This window comes from Tachysurus fulvidraco, chromosome 26 (genome assembly GCF_022655615.1).
Source record: "Tachysurus fulvidraco isolate hzauxx_2018 chromosome 26, HZAU_PFXX_2.0, whole genome shotgun sequence".
In the NCBI taxonomy this organism is placed as follows: Eukaryota; Metazoa; Chordata; class Actinopteri; order Siluriformes; family Bagridae; genus Tachysurus; species Tachysurus fulvidraco.
The window spans coordinates 3,156,106-3,178,938 of record NC_062543.1 but is presented as its reverse complement, the minus strand read 5'-3'; the positions used below and the strand labels follow the sequence as shown (position 1 = coordinate 3,178,938).

The 22,833-nt window shown below is 41.6% G+C and overlaps 1 protein-coding gene across 1 annotated transcript in view; it reads right to left on the bottom strand.

Annotated features, from left to right (window-relative positions):
- trabd2a (TraB domain containing 2A) overlaps nt 1–22,833 on the bottom strand; it is a 59,374-nt gene that overhangs the window by 11,169 nt on the left and 25,372 nt on the right. The window contains exon 5 of the mRNA XM_027136789.2: nt 376–466. Coding sequence (XP_026992590.1) covers nt 376–466 — 91 coding nt within the window. The remainder of the gene's footprint in view (nt 1–375; nt 467–22,833) is intronic.

Here is a 22,833-nt window from a genome sequence, read left to right as displayed (position 1 = left end):
CTTTGAGAGAAAGAATTCCAGCCAAAGAACCAAATTAAAAACCGCAATAGCTTGTGAGCTAATAGCTCGTGTTGATGCTGTTAGGAAATCTAAGAGCACAGATTAACATGCTCATGGGTCTGAGAGCGTTTAAGAAACACTATAGTCCCAATGCAGAGAGGGATCAAGGATGTGGACTCGGAACAAAAGCTAAAAAACAAGGAACTGTCAAATTAAATATACTTTTTCGAGGTCCCTATGTGGTTTTCTCAGAAGTTGAGATATCTATAGAATCCGTCGTGGTCATGGTAGTTTGGTTACAGTGGTGTTAACGTTTTCTCAACGCAAACTAGATGTGTATGTGAATGTATGTGTGTGTGTTTCAGTGTGTGTTACCTGCTAATGGGCTGGCCAGCTGGCGTGTGCTCCACCTCGTAGCCTTGGCTTCTCAGAACATCGATCACAGTGTTGTTGCCCAGGAAGTGACCTGCAATATAAACACTGGCTCAGTCAGCAAGCAGTCAGCTCGTCCAGCACACAGCCCGAAGGCTCGCCTGGCAAACTGATAATTCCCCCATGCGTAACTGGATACGGCGCGAGAGCGGCGACACACAATGGAACGATATTTCACAATCTGGCCTAAAGAGCTGACCTGAATAAACACACACTGGTGCTTGTCAGTTTACAGGAAGCGAGTGTTTGACATGAGCAGCCCTGTCAAAGGTCGAAAAATGTGCCAGCTTTACAGGTAACAATAGTGTAGCATAAGTAATCCCTCAAGCCCTTCGGTCCGTCTGCAGTTGGGAGATTCCCTGTAACAATAGGATGTAATGGCTACAGAGAAAAAATGAGTTTTAATGATACACCGCACTCTCACTGCAGTGAATTATGTATTTATTGGTACTTTTAAGACTGACCGAGGACTGATTTCTTTCTTGGGGTGGTGCTGGCTCAACTGCTTAAGGCTCTGGGTTGTTGATTGGAGGATCTGGGTTCAAGGCCCAGCACAGCCAAGCTGTGGGCCCTTGAGCAAAGCCCTCAACCCTCCCTGCTCCAGGGGCGCTGTATCATAGCTGCCCCTGCACTCTGACCCCAACCTCCTCAGTTGGGGTATGTGAAGAAAAGAATTCCATTGTGCTGTAATGTATATGTGGCGATAATAAAGGCTTCTATGCTCCCCGTTCTATATCTTCTATTATTTTGCATATCGAGAGGCCAATTGGTATGATATCCCAGTTCCATTAAATGCTTGATTCCGATTGGTCAGATTCCGATTCATTTTCCATAGCAAGCAGATCGACTCCAGTTTAAAACGAGTCTCCAGCGTCAGCTTTCACAAATTTAAACAAATGTAAACAGATAAAAAGATAATTTTGTCGATCAGTAATAAACGAAAAAGTGCAACTGTTGACACGTTGTTATGGTGGAAGTGGAATTAAACTTTTGTGTTTGTTTATTGGGAAAATGTTCGCTTTTTTTGATGGGAGTGCCATCACAGTACACTGGCATTGATTATTTTCCTTTAACAGCACAAACCCTGACATTTTTTATTACAAAATGTGCAGCCAAGGAACACTACCGCTTTGAACTCAGTTTCAGGCAAGGATTCATCCAAAATTTTGTGGTTTTGCACAAACAACACATCATCTGGCCCAAACAAGTCCTTCTAGATATTTAAATTCGGCCAGAAGTAAATCTTTTTTAAAGAGAAAGCTCGAGAACGGAATGGATGCGGAGTTCGGCGGGCGGAGCAGAGCGCTGCGGGTCAGACGTCACAGCCTGATGAAAGACTGGGCTTTTGTTTCTGCTGTACGGCTGAGCTGCTCAGGACAATGTGGCTCCGTTTCCTTTGTGTGAGAGAAGGAGGGAGCAGAGAACCTGAACCCACAATGCTTTGCTTTACCTTGGGGCAGTCAGGGGGATGCAGGTCATAGGGCTGACTCGCTTGCTGCATATCTCTTATTCTTTTTCTCTCTCTCTCACACACAAACACACACACACACACTCCTGTGCATAATAAATGTGTGTGAAGGTATGTTGATCTAGAAATCTAATGATGTATGTTGTTTAAGTCTAAGCTTTTATTGTAAAGTTATCAAAACCTTTTGACCTACAGCGCTATGTGCTAACACACACATACACACACACACACACACACACACACACACACACACACACACACACACACACACACAGACAGGCAGAACCCAGCTGATGGGGATTAATGCATGGCTTTAAGCGAGAAGCTCCTAGCTTTGTGCTCTGAGACTTATCCTTTAAGCTGCTCTCTGTTAGTGATCACTGACTGCTGGACCTCCCAGCTACACTCCCAAAGCTTGCCAATGACAGATCAGAGGAAAAACAACAGCATTCAGAGATGAAAGTTGTTAGTGAAAGCTGCTTTTATAAAAGCAACAGTTTGGCCCAGACTTTTATAGCAGTTAACATTTGGATTTGGGCTTCAGCTGCGAGCTCAGCTCGCTCCACATCGCTATAAAAGGGCAAGGTTTCAAACGTGAAGAAACCCCGGCGAGGAACGATGGATATGAGGTTAATAATAATCGTCACGCTTTTTGCCGTTCGGATTGGAAGAAAGTCTTGGTGACAGGTATCTGGCACCCAACAGCACTCAAACGTCGCAAAGTAAACCGATCTTCCATTAGCGTATGATGTGAGGTCATGAAATCAAACGACGTTCGCTTTTCCACTATTAATCTGAAGCGAGGCCACAGCACCGGAGTGAACACAGGGTGAACGAACACGTGCCAATCAAAACGCTGCCTGTACTATCAAAACGTGACATGAGAGATATTTTCTCAATCTGTCAAAACCTGTGGTGGGCAAAGAGTCACCGAAGACAGGCTCTTAAATGAGTAAGCACATTCAGGATGTAACCACAGAGTGGTGTGGAACGCAGCATGGGTTCTTACACAGCTACTCCATTAGCAACTATTATAAACATACAGCCTCTCTGTAGTCTCTTATCCCACATGGCTGTCATGTTCTCCGTTCTGATTGGTCGGGAGGTTAAGCAGCAGCTTTGACACTCGTTCAAGGTTTACGTCAACACGCTCGTTCTAATACGTTCTAATTTCTATAGTAACGGCGTTCTCCACGGCTTATTTGCAGGACATTCAACTAAATTTAACGTAATTGAGACATGTCGAGATTTTCTGTCAGTACATTTTTTGGAAGGAGTCTCCAGTGTGTCAGCGCTTTGTAACAGAGAACTTTACACTTTGCTCGTGCTTTCTGTGTAACACGTGTTCGTCTTATTAACTTCAAGAAAAAGAAAAGACACCGACGGAGGAACGAACGTTTACAGTCTCTATAACGTAAGTAAGAGCAGAAACATCTTTCAAAGGTAACAAAAAACACTCGTGCTGTTGATTACTTTGCTGTAACAGCACATCCTTAAATGTTTCATTCCTTACTTACAGTACAGCATGCTATATTTCTGCTAAATTGGGCTAAATGACAGAGTTGTAGAAACATTAATGGATATTTGAACTATTTGTTAGATATTTGTACCAACATACAAAAAGACAACACCCAAACGTAATAAATAGGGGACACGGTGGCTTAGTGGTTAGCATGTACGCCTCACACCTCCAGGGTTGGGGGTTCGATTCCCGTCTCCGCCTTGTGTGTGCGGAGTTTGCATGTTCTCCCCGTGCCTCTGGGGTTTCCTCCGGGTACTCTGGTTTCCTCCCCCGGTCCAAAGACATGCATGGTAGGTCGATTGGCATCTCTGGAAAATTGTCCGTAGTGTGTGTGTGTGTGTGAGTGAATGAGAGTGTGTGTGTGCCCTGTGATTGGTTGGCACTCCGTCCAGGGTGTATCTTGCATCGATGCCCGATGACGCCTGAGAACAGGCACAGGCTCCCCGTGACCCTCCCCGTGAAGTTCGGATAAGCGGTAGAAAATGAGTGAGAGTGAGTGTAATAAATAAGATGTGGCACTGTGTTCTATGTATTTGACTGGGTTTTCTTTGTTTTTTAGTCACGCTTAGTAAAGGTTTGTTAAAGTTTTACATTTCTGCCCAGTATTAAAAAACGAAAACGTTTTCAAGCCTACGCCCTTTTTCTTCTGGTTTGTTTAATTGCTTTGGGCATCAAATCCAAACTTATCGGTGTAGCTCGATATCCGTGAAAGTGCTCTGCCGGCGTTCACTTGCAGTCTTTCGTTTTATTTCTGACCTGCTGCCCTGAATAAAACAGTTTCACCTCCAGTCTTACACACCTGGCTCTAATATTCAGACGCTCCAATAGCTCTTATGAAGACGAGCATGCAAGACCCGAGCTTGTAGTAAATTATTCACGGTGGTCGATCTCCAGGGGGCATTTGTAGTGAGACAGAGATCGGTCCTCCTGGACTCAAACGTGTTTGAGTGGCACAAAAGTGCAGAACGGGGTTAACATCTCCTCCAGCTCAGGGTCACACACTCGCCTGTCAGTAAACACAGCACCGTTTCTGCGCAGGACCAATCTCCAAAACCAACACTGCCACACACTCGAGAAATATCAGTTCATCCAGATGAGGAATGTGTGGGAGATTTGTATTTTTTTTTTAAAGAAATGGCCACTTTCCACGGTCCGTTCTTAAGGATTGTTAACAAAAGCAATCAGGAAAACAGGCGTTTAAAAGAGACCGCGGCATAATTTAGCTGTTTCTGGAATGTGGCCAGGAACCAGTCAGCTTCATGATAACTGAGTCTTAATCTGATAATCATCCGTAAAACAGACAGGACCGGCTGCTGTGCCGAGGTCAGAAGTATCAAAGCTGAGAGGAAAAAGAGCAAAGCTAACAATGTCTCTGAGACCTTTCAGACGCTCAGATCTTTTTAAAATGTCTGGTAGAAAATGAAAGTGGCTGTAAACACGTCTCGTGTCCAACTGATAAAGTTAAAGTTTCCTGATACATGTGTTTGTGTCTAAAGGAACCTTTGCAGGAACTTAGAAACTCGATTGTATTTAGCTTGCGGATGTGCGAGACGAAGAATTCTATAATACTTTATATGTATAATTAATTGTATATATACTATGTTGTAAAAATAGTTTGTTTCATTTCTAGTCTTTCAGACATTATTTATTTATTTTGGTTTTTACTTCTTCTTTGACAAACTCAAAACTTGTTTGTTTGTTGTATTTGATCTGATTATTTATTGTTTATTTATGTCGCTTTGTAGAAGCCAACATTCTGTTTTTCTATTTAAGCTTAGACAAAAATTTATCAAGAGTAACTCCTCCTAAGGCTTTCGTGCCACGTGCACCAAATTCGGATATGTTGTAGAGCCTGGCCTGACGTTTGTTGCTATGACTTTTCTAAGCGATCCGAGTACCGGTACTTCCGGTACTAGGTCTCAAATTGGCCTTTTTTCCCCCCATAGACTCCCATTATAAACTTTGGAGGTTTATAACTCGGTAAGCTTTCGTACGATCTACACCAAACTCGGCCGACTCCTTTAGGGTGATAGTTTTATATTGGTGTACCAACTGGACTTTCGGTTGTCCCGCAGCCCCGCCCCCAAAATATGCAAAATCAAAAAACTTGGACATGAGACATATCAAAACACTCAGAACAATGAGGGGAACTTCCTCACGGGTATTCTGCTCACATCACGTGATGTCACGTGATGTCTTGTGAAAATCAAAAATGATCACAACATTGACAAGTCACATAGCAAAACACTCACCCAATGAGGGGGAACTTCCTCAGGAGTATTTGGATGATGTCACATGCTTGTCTCCACTTGCCTCCAAATGTTTTGGCACCCTAACTTTCTGTCCACTTGCTTCCGATAGCAACACTAACCCTTGTGTCTCTTGCCTCCAAAAAGCACCATCCTTTGCGAATACTTGCATCGGCAAAGCCAACATCAAAGTTCGTCGCGACGAACTTTACCAATCTAGATTTGTTTCTTGTTTATTTTGCATGTTTATTGTTTATCTAATCTTATATATTATTTATAGTTTATTGATTGTTTTATCTGTAAACTGTTTATTTGTATGTTAGCTGTTTATTTTTGGCTGTTTGTTGATTGTTTTATCTGTAAATTGTTTATTTGTATGTTAGCTGTTTATTTTTGCCTGTTTGTTGATTGTTTTATCTGTAAATTGTTTATTTTGTATGGGTATTATCTATTTGGCCTGCTTTATGTTTATTTTGTCTGATTATGGTTTATTTTGTCTGTTAATTTGTGCATCTAAAGTTTTTTTTTTCCTCTCTTTGGGACTATTCCCGAAACCAGGGTCAAGTTTAGTTCATCGGTTGTATATTCAGAGAAAATACTTTCATCTAGCAGCCTAAAGGGTTCTTTAGTCTTGTCTCTCAGGGCAACACATAAAAATCCAACGCTTCAGACCAATATAAAGGTTCGTAAATGTCTCTAAGTGTCTCAGACACTCAGATCTCACAAAACATTTCAAAGCACATGTTTGTATACAAAGGAATGTTTTTAAGGAACTACAAAACTTAGGAACGTTTCCACCTGCGACAGCGGCATTAGGTTTAATTCGAACGCTCTGTTTTTCATCTAGCAGCCAGAATATTATCCCGTTCTGCTGCAGGAACCTGCGGTTTTATCTCCAGATTTAGAGTGAAAATGGATTCTTTAAGGTTTTTTTGGATAGTTTATTTGTTAACGGATTTTAATTGGAACGGATCCTGACAGCGGAACCCTACATCATTGCCAAATAACTCCTGAGGGTTCTCTGATATTTAAAATGGCGAAGGAGACATAGCCGATAACGGTAACGGTCACCCGCGAGCTCGTGAAAACGGAGCCGCGGTATAAAAGCGGCTGAAAATTAGAACATGTTGTGTTGAAACAACTGCACAAAATTACTGTTGAAGTTAAAAGCACAACTGTAATGTATACATGTAGAATTGTAGAATTAGCAAATAAACATTTTTAGGGTTTGTGCTTCTTAGGAAAAAAAGAAAGAAAAAAGAAAAATTGTACGTTTGACCCTAAATCTATGTAACAGTTTTATGAGTTTCAGACTTTTAACTTATCAGAGGTTGTGTGACAGAGTTAAGAGTGTTTGTGTGTGAGCTAAGACTGTGTGTGTGTGTGTGTGTGTGTGTGTGTGTGTGTGTATGTTTTAAGGTACTTGTAGCTCTTAGTTCACTTAGGCCGTAGTGATAGTGCTAACGCTAATCTGCAGTGTTAGCAGAGGCTCAGTCGAGTTCAGCTGTCTCGGCTGTCTGGAGCCGCAGAGTGACCTGGCCGTCTGAAACAAAGGTGACTCCAGCCTGGGGCGCTGCTCTCGACCTGCTCGTTACCGCCAGATCCGTGTGTGTGTGTGTGTGTGTGTGTGTGTGTGTGTGAGGGTACTTGTAGCCCTGGAGGAGTATATAATATTCACACAGCTAATGATGTGTGAGACTGTGTGTATGCCACAAGTTCATAAATCTTTGCACATGTTCCTGAGGCCACACAGTGAGAGCTGTCATGTCTGTTATATCACCGTTAAGGATTTTTTTTAGGGCTTTACTTTACTTTACTTTACTTTACTCTTTACTTTACTACACTTTACTTCACTGCCACTGACCATCAGGAGGACATGTAACCTGCACAGAATTAAATTAGCTAGAGAAACAAGCTAGCTAACTTTACTAGTTGACCACAACAATTAACCACACTGACTTTTTTTATATAGAAAACAAATCCTCGGCGATCTAACTTTCTAAGATGCGTATCTGCGTTTTGCAGCTAATCGAGGCTAATAATGCTCATTAAGGCTTTGATTAGCGAAACCAAAATTTGTCTGAATAAAACGCAAGGACTGACTGATTTAAGAGCAATGTTTATCAACTGAATATGCACGCATGTCGCATTCTAGCATTTTTTTAGTTGTGTTCTTTCTAGCGAGCATGATGCTAGAGATATGGAGCTAAAAGCTTTTATTAAAATCTTCCCTTTGCTTTGCATTTTAGCAGCACGTGGAAGGAGCTGTTTTCTTAAGGCGAAGCTGGATGGTCGATTACTGCGTGCTATTCAGCTCTCTCTCTCTCTCTCTCACTCTTTCGCTCTCTCTCTCACACACACACACACACACACACACACACACCCAGAGCAGGGCCGCAGAAAGCAGCCAGTGTCCTCCAAGGCCTCCCTCCAATTATTAGAATGAGTGGCACGTCTTAAATTGAGTCTCTTTTCCATGTCGTGTAATATTTGTATTAGGACTTGTGAACCGGAGCTGTGCTAAATAAATAAATGGTTAGCGCCGGAGTTTTTGGGCGTGAGGTCTAGTGAAGGCTGTTTGTGTATGAAGCTCCTGCATAGACCTGGAATTCTAACAAGGCTTTTTGACAGGAACACGCAGACAGAGAGGGCTATAAAAATAAAGGAGATATTGAGAGATCAGCAGGGGTTAAAGGAGAGAAAATGATATGAGGAGGAATGGAGGAGAGGAGAGGAGAGAAGAGCTGTCAAATGTTTCTCGAAAATATCTGAATCAAATATATCTTGATTCACGAGTCAGGTCTTAGGACTTAAGACTAATCTTAAGACTAATAAGAATCGAAAACTCAACAGTGCAAATCAGTCTAGTTTATTTATGCTGTGGGCCCGGGGGAGGAGTTGGGGGGTTCGGTGCCTTGCTCAAGGGCACCCCAGTCGTGGCCGGCCCGAGACTCGAACCCACAACCTTAGGGTTAGGAGTCAGACTCTCTAACCATTAGGTCACGACTTCCCTCCACAATCGCAATCACAATCTGGATAAAAGTCTGATTCTCAAATCAGAGCAGCTGCTGATCTGATGATTGAAAGGTCAACACTTGCCCCGTGTGCAATCAGGAAAACTGTGTAAGCATACTGAACAATGGTCACTAAGGCGTGTGTGTGTATGTTATTTAGATAGGGGTTGTGCTGACTGGTCTGAGGGGTCAAAAGGTCAGTGATACATCCATGACATCTATATTAGATTATATTGTATATTGTGTTGTACGTACAACGACATTAACTGTGTAACAAGATCTATATCCGTATTTGGATTTATTTGTATTGGGATTTGGATTTAAACCCAAAGTGGGTGTGGGCATCACTGAATCCCCGATCAGGCAGTTACTAAGGACGAATGAATAAATGCAGTAAACTCAACACCCGTCGTCCCCTGAGCTTCGTATCCGGCTGCTCGGTCACATGATATTTTTTGTCGAATCCTGAGGGATCTCAGTCTCAAAGCAAACGTCAAAGTCTCAACTAGATATCCTGTGCAATGTCACTTGTGTCTAGCGTTATTCATTCATGCATTCATTCAGTCATTTTCTACCGCTTATCTGAACTACTTCGGGTCACGGGGAGCCTATGCCTATCTCAGGCGTCATCGGGCCTCGAGGCAGGATACACCCTGGACGGAGTGCCAACCCATCACAGGCACACACACACTCTCATTCACTCACACACTACGGACAATTTTCCAGAGATGCCAATCAACCTACCATGCATGTCTTTGGACCGGGGGAGGAAACCGGAGTACCCGGAGGAAACCCCCGAGGCACAGGGAGAACATGCAAACTCCACACACACAAGGCGGAAGTGGGAATCGAACCCCTAAACCTGGAGGTGTGAGGCGAACGTGCTAACCACTAAGCCGCTGTGCCCCCTCCCCCCATGTTGAACTTTATATAAATAATAATAAAAATAAAAAGTTCTGCACTTTTGTATTGTTCAGAAAACATCTGTTCATTCAGAATAATGTATTTTTATGTCATTATAACGTTAATACGAAACTCCTGCAGAAAATGATCCACCATATGAGTCTCTCTGTTATACCCATGTGTTTTGGGTGAAATAAATATTATTTGGTTTGATGGCTTAGATGTTAACTGCATACGATTCGAGCGAACAACATGAACGCCGGGTTCCTTTACTTGTCAGTCAGGAGCTAATAACAGGCCCCGAAAGTAAGGGAGCGGAAAAGAAAGGGCAAAATGATTGAAAAATCACATCATGTGCCCTGCGCACGCTAACAGCAAGAGGCGGTATGTGTTTCACTACTATTAAGCAGATGCCACTTGTAATAGGTATTTTAGTGCTTGGCAGACAAGCAGCACCGAGGCCTGTTTTATTCATCGCTATACCACCCACAAGGACTGCTGGGATACTCAAAGAGAGAGAGAGAGAGAGAGAGAGAGAGAGAGAGAGAGAGAGAGAGAGAGAGAGAGAGCTTTGATGCTAATGCACATACCGTGACATCCCATATTCAGCCTTGTGCTTATGGGCAGATTACGGACTCGATAAACCACAGTCGTTATTTTTGTTTCCTGGATTTTTTTTTATTACATTTTTTTTGTTCAGTTAATCGCCTGCCATAAGACGAGGACAAATGAGGAAATGAGCGCTGCTGAATTCTCTCTACTGATCATCTCTTTCGAATTCTGGTACTCTTGAGACAAAGCATTCACAGGGAAGTGATTCATGTGATGTATGATGGACATTCAGCATAATCTAAACCTGATCTAAAGGTTGTTGTTATTCTTAGGACTTACCTAACCGTAGTTTATGGTTGTTTTTGTTTTCCAAAATAAATCTACCTGTATGACTGTTTTGTCCTTTGTAGTATGCTCTTTTTTTTTTTTAAAGACCTCCGGAAACACGCCCACTTTATGTTGCGGTAACAAAACCCCTAGAATTTAGTGAATGCTGTTTTCTTTCGACAAGAATAAAATGTCCAATCAAGAACTTAAGAGAACGGTAATAAAATTAAATTTCATTTTTTCCACAAAAAAAAAAAGAAGAAAAAATATCGAACGTTTTATCGAACACATTTTTTATTGTTATCGATCACGTGTCTATCGCGATACATATCGTTATCATTTTATCGCCCAGCCCTAGTCTGTAACTATCAAAAGATTTACTCTCCAGAGTCAGCGCCATGTCTTTAATCTTTTTTTTTTTTTAACATGACAAGCTCCATTTTTTTTGTCTCATGTATCTATTGGGGATTACAGCTGTTATAACACATGTGATCTATGGAACCACAGCATTTCTTTAATGAAATGAACAGTTGTAATCATAGAAAAAGTGAAAGGACCCCGTTGTTAGGGTGTAAAGAGTAACTCAACAATAATTATTTCCTTTGTGATTTGGAGTAAATGCTAGCACACAGATCTAAGAGTAAAGTGTTTTTAATATAGTCATTATTGAAGTTGCCCTGAAAGTGTGGTGCTCGGTACCTTTGCCTTGTCTAAGAGGTCAGCCTTTGATATTTAACAGCACGGACTGGCTGGCTCATAGTCTAACCCTTACTGACCTCGATCAGGCTAACGACAGGTAGAAGCCCTCCCCCTCGTCAATGCTAAGCTAATGGGATACTGCAGCCAGAGGTAATCAGCCAATAGGTCAAAATTACAGCCGTGGTGTCTGAAAGACAGACGGTAATCGTTGGTCCTCGGACAAGCGGGTCCGTTCGGGTGAAATTTATAGCCGTGTAACGTTGGAACCAGACATACAGCTGTGTCTACGCTAAGAAGGTTTCATAGTTATCGCTGCCCAAGAAAAATTGCTGACCAGCTAGCACAGGAACTCTGAAGAGCTTGAAAACAATAATGAAACTTGAGAATACCACTAAGATATTTTGAGGTCTGATAGATGTACAGCTAGACGAAATATTTAGCACAGTTGTTTTTCTGGAACCGTATGATGATGGAATAACAGTGTCTTATGAGATCGAGACCTTTTTACCGAACTTTGAGAAACGGGAACGGAATTAATTATATATTACAGAAGAAGCCTGTCCGCTAAACGTGAAACTTAAAGTGTGCCAAAAACTGGATTAAGTCGATATTATTAGGAAATTTCTAAGATACATGGGGCTTGCCTGAGGTCTTTTGTGGTGATTTTAATGGCTCAAATGGCTTGTTGTTATTGGAGCCTTTAGGCTTGAAATAAGTAAGCTTTTTTCTGTCCTGGCTTATTGAGATTGTAGAGGTAAGTGTTCTACAAAGCCCAGTAAAGACCTGAAGCTAGCGAACAAGCCAAATAAAATCTCCTGAATGTTATTTTACTGTTCTACCATTTGCTCATTAATGCCCTTCGTGTCTGTATCCAAATGCTAACTCATGACTCCGTCAGCAACAGGAAATTTCTTCAATTATTTGAAATCTTATTAGCAATAAAGCTCCCTTCTGTTAGAGCAGCGTCGAGCGGCCACGATAAGTAGCAGACAAGCTGGACAAATCGACGCTATCAGAAATGAAAATAATTTATTCACAATTTTTTTTTTGTACAATTTTTTCACAGAGCGCATTTTATGAACGGGAAATCCATCTTTGCTAACCGAATAGCGGTTAGCTTGAAAAATAAAGCACTTTGCAAGGGCTAACATTCTTCTGACAGGTCTGAGGCTCTGGTACAGAAACCGTGCGGCTACAATTTCCGCTCGAGTTCATGGAGGAGAAAAGAAGAAAGAAAATCTTTAATGATTAAGATCGTTCCAATTAAAATATAAAAGCTAAAAACCTTCCGGCGTATAAATTGTTCTTTAAAGGTTTTTATGCTGAAGGCTACTCAGGAGCTTGTCATTGTTCTTGCTTCAAAACATGTCATATCTGTTATATCTGTTTTTATTAAGGAACACACGCGAAGAAGGGTGCGAGATAGCATCTTAACCCAATGCCTGCGTTTACCGGAAAGACATTCCTCTCTGAGCTCCTGAGAACCTGTGCCATGCACGAGTCCCAATGAAAGCATTCAGGAATGCCAAAGCAAACTGCTACAGAAAAGCACTGATTCAAGCACGAAAAAAAAAAACCTAGCAACAATGTATAGAGGTGTAGATATAGAGAATAAATCACAGCAAGCTTGACTGAGTGACTTAAATGTTTATCAGTAATCTAGACAGGTCTACAACCGATCGCCTTTTAGGTCTGATCATCAGCCCGGTTTAAACTTCACATGAACGGAGATAGAAGAGATACCCCAGTGTTCTCGGCTTTCAACTCGCGAGTGCCAGTCGAGCGCAAACGGCTACGGAGGGGAAAAAACAAAAACGCACAACAGACAAGCATTTTGGGGATTATTTCAAACAGGATCAAAATAGTGAATGTGAATGTAACTTTATTCATTCATTCATTCATTTTTTACCGCTTATCCGAACTTCTCGGGTCACGGGGAGCCTGTGCCTATCTCAGGCGTCATCGGGCATCGAGGCAGGATACACCCTGGACGGAGTGCCAACCCATCGCAGGGCACACACACTCTCATTCACACACACACACACACACACACCGGACAATTTTCCAGAGATGCCAATCAACCTACCATGCATGTCTTTGGACCGGGGGAGGAAACCGGAGTACCCGGAGGAAACCCCCGAGGCACGGGGAGAACATGTAAACTCCACACACACAAGGCGGAGGCGGGAATCGAACCCCAACCCTGGAGGTGTGAGGCGAACGTGCTAACCACTACGCCACCGTGCCCCACCCGAATGTAACTTTAAATGGATATAAATAATAACACAATAATAGTTATGGTATAAAAAGGAATAAATCAATTCCTGATGTGCTGTAATTGGAAGAGATTTAACTCTGAGGTTCTGAGAGGAACTCTGCTTCAACACACACCACTCTGGTGTCGATTAACTTCTTTGAACATCACAACCCGTGTTGTGTTTTATCACAGCGATCCTGACTGCGAATGTAATTTGGTCAACAAAAGGCCACGTTTTGATCAGCATTTAAACGATGCTTTCCATGAGTCTGTTTTAGGTTTGCCGAGCCGAGCGGAAAAGGCTAGCTCAGACCATTCCTGCGCTTCCGAATGTGATACGAGGAGGAGGAGGAGAACTCGGTGAGAACGAGGCAGACTTTACATGGGCATGATTTCAAACGAGATTCCACCTAAAGCACTCTGTCTGCTTTAAGTACAGCTTTCAAACAGCAGCCAGTACCAGAGTCAGAGATTAATTAGTGTAGCAACGTTCCAATATCAAATATCGTATATGTTATTTCCTTCACCAGACAGAACACACAGTGTGCTTTGCTGAAGCGGAGACCAGGATTAAACCTACGTTCCAGCTTGGCCAGCTTGCGTTAGGTTCGGTTGAGGTAGAGGTAATGTCATTTCCTTCTCGGGCTCCTTTTTTATACAGCCATAAGGAACAGGATAACGTAAAACAATCATTTTAATCAGCCCGGTTGTCATTCCCCATAGAACTGCAGTCGACTTCACTTAAATGAATCCTGACCTAAATGGTGATTTGAGTCAGATTTACACCTCTGATTACACACTGTGTCAGATTTCTATTTAAAACATCGTCTCTTATATTTTTACAAATTCTGTATGGAGTTAACATTAAGTATCAGCTCAGTATGTCAGCTATCTCTCAGCTAGCTAGATGTTTGGGATAGCAGAAATACATCGTGTTTTCCCTATCTATCTATCTACTTTTCTATCTATCTATCTATCTATCTATCTATCTATCTATCTATCTATCTGTCTGTCTGTCTGTCTGTCTGTCTGTCTGTCTGTCTGTCTGTCTGTCTCTATCTGTCTGTCTGTCTGTCTGTCTCTATCTGTCTGTCTGTCTGTCTGTCTCTATCTATCTGTCTGTCTATCTATCTATCTATCTATCTATCTATCTATCTATCTATCTATCTATCTATCTATCTATCTATCTGCCTGCCTGTCTGTCTGTCTGTCTGTCTGTCTGTCTGTCTGTCTGTCTGTCTGTCTGTCTCTATCTATCTATCTATCTATCTATCTATCTATCTATCTATCTATCTATCTATCTATCTATCTATCTATCTGCTTGTCTGTGTCTATCTGTCTGTCTGTCTGTCTGTCTGTCTCTCTATCTGTCTGTCTGTCTATCTATCTCTCTGTCTATCTGTCTGTCTGTCTCTATCTATCTATCTATCTATCTATCTATCTATCTATCTATCTATCTATCTATCTATCTATCTATCTATCTGCTTGTCTGTCTGTCTATCTGTCTGTATGTCTGTCTATCCATCTATCTATTTACTTTTCACTCCTCATTTAGATCATACTAGGGGTTATCATGGTTATCGATTCTGCTTAGTCTGTGTGTGTGTGTGTGTGTGTGTGTGTGTGTGTGTGTGTGTGTGTGTGTGTGTGTGTTTAAAAAAAAAAAAAGGTCTTAATATACAAATGGCAGTGAGTTTGTGGTGGCATAGGCTGCCCTTCACCTCCAGCAAACACTCACGCACACACACACCTTCTCTCCCTGCCAACCCAAGCCTAATGAAATGGCCTCAAAGTTACGGAAAGAGAGCAAAAAAAAAAGAAAAACAAGATGAGAGCAGAAACGAACTCAATGTAAAATTCTCCAGCAAAAATAAACAGGAGCCGATCGATCTATGCGAGCGTGTCATCTCGCATGTCTGTTCCCGAGCCAGGACGCCTTTTTAACCGGCATTAATCACTGCGTCAGATCTGTCGAGTCAGCGTGATGGTGGTAGTGGCGGTAAGAACACTAATGCTGATGGACAGAAATTCCATACACACTCAGGAGTCTGCCTTTGGTTTCTTATTCTGTGTGTGTGTGTGTGTGTGTGTGTGTGTGTGTGTGTGTGTGTGTGTGTGTGTGTAAGAGAGAGAGAGATAGAGGTAACACAAGTTTAAGTGCACAGTGCTTCTCCAGCTTTAATTTGCAGTGCATCATGGGGTATATATTGAATCAGGAGCATACACACATGCATACAACACACACGTATACAAATATATAAAGCTGTTTATAATTTATTCGGATGCGACCTGTTGATTATCTGTTGACTTGTCCATCCTAACTGGTACAAAAAATAAAAACAAAACCTTGCATGTGAGGACTCCAATAAACAACCCACAACAAAATGATAGCAGCGATTCTTAAAGTGCCAGAAAGCAATAATCTCCTGCAGCATTTGCCAGAGCATGCTTTACTCATTAAGAAGTGTACTGTAGTCGGTCCAGGTTTCTCGTCTGTGCACTTTACAGAATCGTTTCCTCCTCTCGGCTTTCACAAAATACGTTTATTCGTCTACTTTATTCGACGCGTTACATCTAACGATACAGTTCTAAGATACGGCATTATGACCTGTTCATATCTGATCACATGCAAAGGAAATAAAACTGTTGCTGGAGGGAAATAAAGTTTATGTTTGACACTTTGCTTCGTGTCATGGTGGCGGGAAATCTGGCGATGTTCTTCAGACATTTAAAACCGAGCTCGTGCAATTCATTCAGATTTAATTTAACAAAAGTGCGTAAGGTTAAACGCTTGTATGAACACGAACATCCTGCAGCTTCAGTCATGTGAAATGTTACGAACGTGTTATAACAGTGACACGAGATGGGACATTTAGGGAATGTTTTTTTTTTTAAACCAGCACGATGTGAATAAACACTTGGTTTGTTTCGTTCATGACTCTCAGTCGTCTCGTTGTTATGGCAACGACGACGCTAGATACCGCTACACGCCTGCGTATACAGTATATTTGATTCGGGCTACATGTAAGACGTACATTTTACACAATGAGATTATTGTAGGAATCTACACCTCTGTATATCCATCCTTGTTATTCCATCCTTCTTCTTTTCTTTCAGCGATCTTCAGAAGTTTGTGAATACAACATGCTGTGATCCTCACAAAGACTTTGAGGCACCTTTGAACTTTGACCCAACTGCTTCTGCACTTTATTAAGAGAATCCAATAAGGCCAGCATAATCCTACAGTCTTAAAGGCTCTTCAAAACAAAGAGGGGAGAGAGGGGGTAAAAGTCCCTTCAAGCGCCTGAAAATAGGCTATAAACGGCTCGGGGAGCAGCGTTATCGCACCGTCTTTACCTTGTAGCCGTCCCGCCTCCAGACCCGAGACATAAAAGGGCCTCGCGGAATCCTTCTGCTTTCCATGAGCCGCTAATAACCAGATATGTAGTTCTTCCCTCTCTATCATAAAGTGCCGACTATCTGGGAGCGATTGTTTGGAAGTTGGCTCAGGGCAAAGAAAAAAAAATCTCATTCCAGGTGTGTGTAGCCACAGCTCGGGTGGTGCAGAGGTCAAAATGTGGAGGTGACCTGGATTCAGAGCAGACCTTTTTATCAAAGGGGGACGTCGAGGCTTGCTAGTGCTGCATAGTTTCACTGTTATAACGCATTGCATGGTGTAGCAACAATAATACATATAATACATAGTACACAGCTCAGCTCTTGAGATAATAGCTGGTTCTTTCTAACGGCGTGCATATTCTAACGGCTTTTTAATCCCGAATTCTTTCAGAATTACTATTACAGCCAGTGAGACTCTGGTAGGATTAGCCAATACCGCTAACATGAAACCTGTAAAATGACAGGAAATGAATCTGTACACAGCTACCAGCCAGTGTAACAGATTCAGGACCAGTAAATCTCGGTGATCTTGTTGGCACCTGCTTGGCACCCCGTCGGCGCCGTGTTGCCACCTCAGTGCCGTCGGCGGTGGAAGTGTTTCCAGGCTACAGCTCTTCGAGCGCGGCGCTCGTAAACGGTTTCACAGTCATTCACACAGTGATAAATCACCCCACTGCAAAACACTAAGCCTCGTAAAGAGTGGTGAGTCTGGAACGCCAGTTTAGCGCCGCTCCGGTCCCCTTCACATTAATAGCTATTTTGGGTGATGGGAGAGCATGCTGCATTTTTAGTGCTCCGCTAAAAGGGAAGGCATTTCGCATAGTGGATCTGAATATTAAAGTTGTTTTAACATGTACTAGATTTATATAACAAGCTTGTTTTGAACAATAAATGTCTCTTACTTAATCACTAACCAATAATCGACAGGCATGGTACTATTCACCGAGTCATGTAGGGGCTTGGACGTGTGTTAATACTTTTGTGAGATCCTGAGAGAAATCAACAAGGCCTCGATTCAGCGCAGTAAACGTCAAACTCTCTTTGTGCTACACAACACATTTCAGCTGCCAGATCGAACACAGGCCCTCGCCTAGCACGTCTTCCGAGGAGGGACTCAGAAGGTAATTTAATTGTGTGTGAAAACAATACAGGATCCAAACGTAAACACCGAAGCTTACAGCCGTGGTCGCAATTACATGCCCACAAATATTTGAATTTGTGGTTTTTCTACTAAGGAGTTCGGGATGCGTCGACCAGCTGCTCGCCGCTTCTCTCGCCCCAAAATAGTTCCCTATAGTGGAATTTGCTATAACTGGAAAACAGATCTCGCTAGTGTGAGTAAAAAATTAATAAATCAATAACAAAAAAGGCACGGTGTGATTCAAAAGGGCGCCTAAATCTTTAGCTACCTGTATTGAGTTACTCCAATCTGCTCCACTGCTTTAAACATTTCCATATGTGCCTCACAGCTTAAAGGTGCTTAGCCGTCAAAGCAGATGTACGTTCAAATCGCTAAAACGGCTCGACTTTATGATTCGATTTATGAATGAAAGCCTTGATGGGCTTGAATTTGTTTAAACCTGCTTCAAAATCTTTCAATATGACTCCATTTTTGAAATCACACACATAACCGAGACTATACAAAAGACCTGGTGCTGTAAAAGAATAAAATATCCGAAAATTACAGTATTTAGCCGTTTTTTTTTTTTCAAGGGCAGTCTATGATTGGAGTGCTGTTGGACTCTCAGTCAGATTATATCTACAAATATAAAATAAAGTTAAAAATCATTTTAAACAAAGGTAAAGTGTATAACCACAAATTAAATTGAAATCTACTTATCGAAATACTTAGAAAGTAAGTTTTTTTTGTTTTTTTTTGTGTATGGATACGTTTTTTTTTTTCCCAAGTCATCACCGACTAAATAAAAAAAAGTTAGAAAAGGTTTTAGTTTCCTGAATTTCCTGAAGAAAAATAAGCAAAAATTGCTTTGCTTTTTATCCTTTCTGTCATTATTTGTATAAACAAAACTGTTCCGGTAAAAGTTTATTTTAGTTGAATAATACAGGTAAATATAAATAAAAAAAGATAAAAAATTCTGATTCTTTCATTGATTCTTTGATTTGTTTCACAAAACGAAAAGAATTTCTAACTAAATTTGACTTACTTTTAGCAAAAATTCTTGGTTCTATCTTCTCAAGGTTTATAGTTAAAGTTACATACAGCCCCGTCATGGCAGAGAACCACTTTGCTCATTTGACCAGCTACAGGTCATGGCATGATCCTAATCGTGGTACACGACAAGGTCCTTCTACACGATTATCTTTCATCTATCTGAAATCAGGGTTGTGACCCGTAACCTGTACTTCAGCCCAGTTTAGTACACACGCTGTATAACTTAAACATCACTCTACACTAATTTCCGCTGACATTCCACAGATTCCTTTACTACGGGATGGTGAGACAGGAACAGAGAGGAAAAAGTGACTGAAAGAGAAAATGACCACATTGGTTTTTGGGTTTCCGCTGACCATCTTCCGAAAGAATCATGAGAGAAATTCCTTGATGTGCAATTAGCTCTGAGTAAGCCAACAAACACCATATTTCATGGAACCACCATTCAGAATATTTTTAGTGCGGTAAACATTCGCTTTTGTTGTAAACAACAAAACTTACTATCAGTGGTGTAGTCTAGTTTTTTTGTAGTGAGTATAGTGTGATTTTTTCTCCCCCTCCCAGCCTCATACTCACCCATCCTAGAGCGACACCCCATAGGCATCACCACACTCACTTATGCATAAAATATGCATCTACATGTAATTTAGTTGGCAGCACCCATTGACTTTAACAGTAGGAAAAAATATAGACTATGAAAGTCAATGGGTGCTGCTAACTGTCTGATTACCAACATTTTTCAAAATATCTTTTGTGTTAAACAGAAGAAAGAAACTCATACAGTTTGGGAACAAATTGAGGGTGAGGAAATAACACAATTTTCATTTTTGGGTGAACTTTATACCTTTAAGAGCTACATTTAGCCTTAAATGTTATATGAATATGGGACCTGGAGCACAGCTTTTATCAGCTGTTTTATCAGCTGAAATTCTGTGGACAAGTCGTGGCCTAATGGTTAGAGAGTTTGACTCCTATCCCTAAGGTTGTGGGTTCGAGTCTCGGGCTGGCAATACCCCAACTGCTCCCCGGGCGCCACACCATAAATGGCTGCCCACTGCTCCGGGTGTGTGTTCACGGTGTGTGTGTGCACTTTGGATGGGTTAAAATTCAGAGAACGAATTCTGACTGAGTATGGGTCACCGTACTTAGCCGTATGTCACGTCACTTTGTCACGTCAAATTGTTTGAGTCCTAAGTTTGTTGTGTTGATCTGTTCTAAAGCTCTGAGTTTGTTTGATTCAATGCAGAGTCCTAAGTTCTTCGGAGAAGTCACGAAATAACTAACCCTCGACTGCTAATACAGTGTGTACGCTCGGTTTGACTTGTCACTTATCATGTGCGTAACATTAGAACCGATAAAGACGGGGTCAGGTTTTGGGGCTTCAGGTGATTGGGGTTGAGATCATTTTCCCTCACCTCTCTGCACTCAGAACCTTGTAAAGCAATCCCCACAGGACCGGGTCATGAATCAGAGTCCTTGTTAAGGACTGCCCTATTAGCCCTGTCTCTGCTTTCACTCACACACTTCCTGTAGGTCAGCAGACTGTTCACACACGCACACACACACACACACACACACACACACACACACACACACACACGCACAAAATGGGCACTTTTACCAGTGAGCTGTTTGTACCCAATCTAGAAAAACACTATAAAAATGGCATAGAATAATTTTTTGGAAATCTGTCCACTGAAATCCACTGAAAGATATCTGATGTTTACACAGGCAGTAAATTTGGGTTAATAAGATTACACAATTGCTTTCAATTAAATAATCATCTTAAGTATTCATTCTCCTATCTAGCTAACTGACAATTTCTAGTGCTAGCTGGATTTGTGGGTGTTTGATAACGGATCCCTCGTTTGTTTGCTAATAAAAAAGATAACGGATCCCTCATTTTTAAGCTGTTAATCGTCACCAGTGAATATGAGCGAATGCCCAATTCCTTGAATTTAAATACACAAAATGTAAGTCAGCTTCATATCCTCCCTTTTTCACCTCACACATTTCTTCCTATAATTCATCTACTCGCTCCATCTATCTCGTTCCATCCGTTCTCCTTACACATAAACTGCTGTGACTGAACCGAATTAGTCGCTCGTTGTCTATTAACTAGCATTGTGTTTGCTTATCTTCCTGTTACTAATCACATTATCTCAGTAATCAGAGCATATCTGACTGAAAAGGACCAGTCTGTTTGCTTGAAAAGTCACCTACAGTTCAGATAATCCTTCCTTTAAACACTAATTCGGTTGTTTCACCGAAAGAAAACGGCTTTACAAATGCTAGTTTGATGTTTCAGTGACAACTATGGGTCATAGTTTAAGTTTAAAAGCAATACGGAATCGATGTACACCGACTTAAACGCATCTTAGACCTCCAGCTAAGAATCCAATCATGTCTGGACATGACGCTCTCCTTATCAAGCCCTCTCTTAGGTGTCAACAGCCCAAGTAATGCAACAAAGAGCCCTAACTGTTTCAGTAAAGAGGTGCTAACAATATGCTCCGCCTGACAAGATTCATTTGGACGAGCCCAACGTTTGTTAGCTGTTGACTACGTACACAGAATGGAAGGCTGATATTCTAGACTTCATGGTCAGATTCCTTCCAGGTCTTTCTAATCAGTAATCTAGCCTATTGATGGGTGCTTCGTTATGATGGAATTCAAACCGCTAACATCATCAGCCCTGCGTTCCACATTGTCTTACACCTGGCACGTGTAAACACGGCCTTGTCTTGTGGGGTTTTTTTAATCCTTATCTTATCACATTTTTCTGCAGAGGTAAACAAATGCTTCATGAGCCTAAGCTGGATGGCTGGCTGAATTTGAAAAGAGGGAAAGTCCATGTGGAAAAAAAACAACAGATTTTTGCTTTGTTTTTATTTTTCTTTGCAATTCACCAAGATCTGATGTCAGGATCCTTGCCCTATGATCCAATACTTTGCCAGTGATTTATCCTCCTTGGAAGCAACTTCTTAAAAAAAAAAAATTAAGATTGTGACCCACCGCAACTAAGACTGCAACTAAGCAGTTCAGGCTTAAGGGTCTTGGAACCCAGCAGTAGCGGTTTGCTGATCCTGGGATTTGAACTCACAACCTTCAGTAGGTTGTGAGTTCAAATCCCAGGATCCTAAGTGAGCATGTCTCACAAAAAAGGAAAGTGTCTTGGTAAATCGGCCATGGACAGCCGCAGATGCCAGTTCATAAGATTAGGCTATAAAACTGAAATCTTGCTTCAAGGTCCAAAGCCATCTTTAAGAAGATGAAGGAAGAACTGCTTCATTGGTAAGGTTACCATTTGTTACTGATTAGAGGCATTGTGCCTGCTCAATAAAAGGTTATAATTTGAGTGGCACAATGCCAATGTGTCTGTCCAACTAACCTGTTCTACTAACTTCAGCCAATAATACTTGAAACCTACTCCAATGACTTCATCTTTCTCCAAGGGAATACGAAGATCTCACTCTGTTGAACCTGCACTTTATAGCATTTATACACTATCATTAACAGTAGAAGTGAAGTCATACTTTGGGAGAGCTGGAGTTTAACACCTACAGGAAATACACCGATGAACTTTAAAAGCACTGTGGCCTTTTACACTTGGCAACACTTGGTTTCTCAACGTTTTTTTGAGAACACTTAAGGGCTCATACAGTACCTTCGTATAGGGACTTTACCTGTTAGGAAAACACTATATGATTCTGTGTTCCCCAGGGCAACCACCAAAGGAAAAGCTTTTGGGTTCTAAATTTAACCCTTCCAAGAGCACTGGAAGGACAAGCGAATCTACTGCACTCCACTTCAGTCTTCTTCCCCACTGCCCTCATGA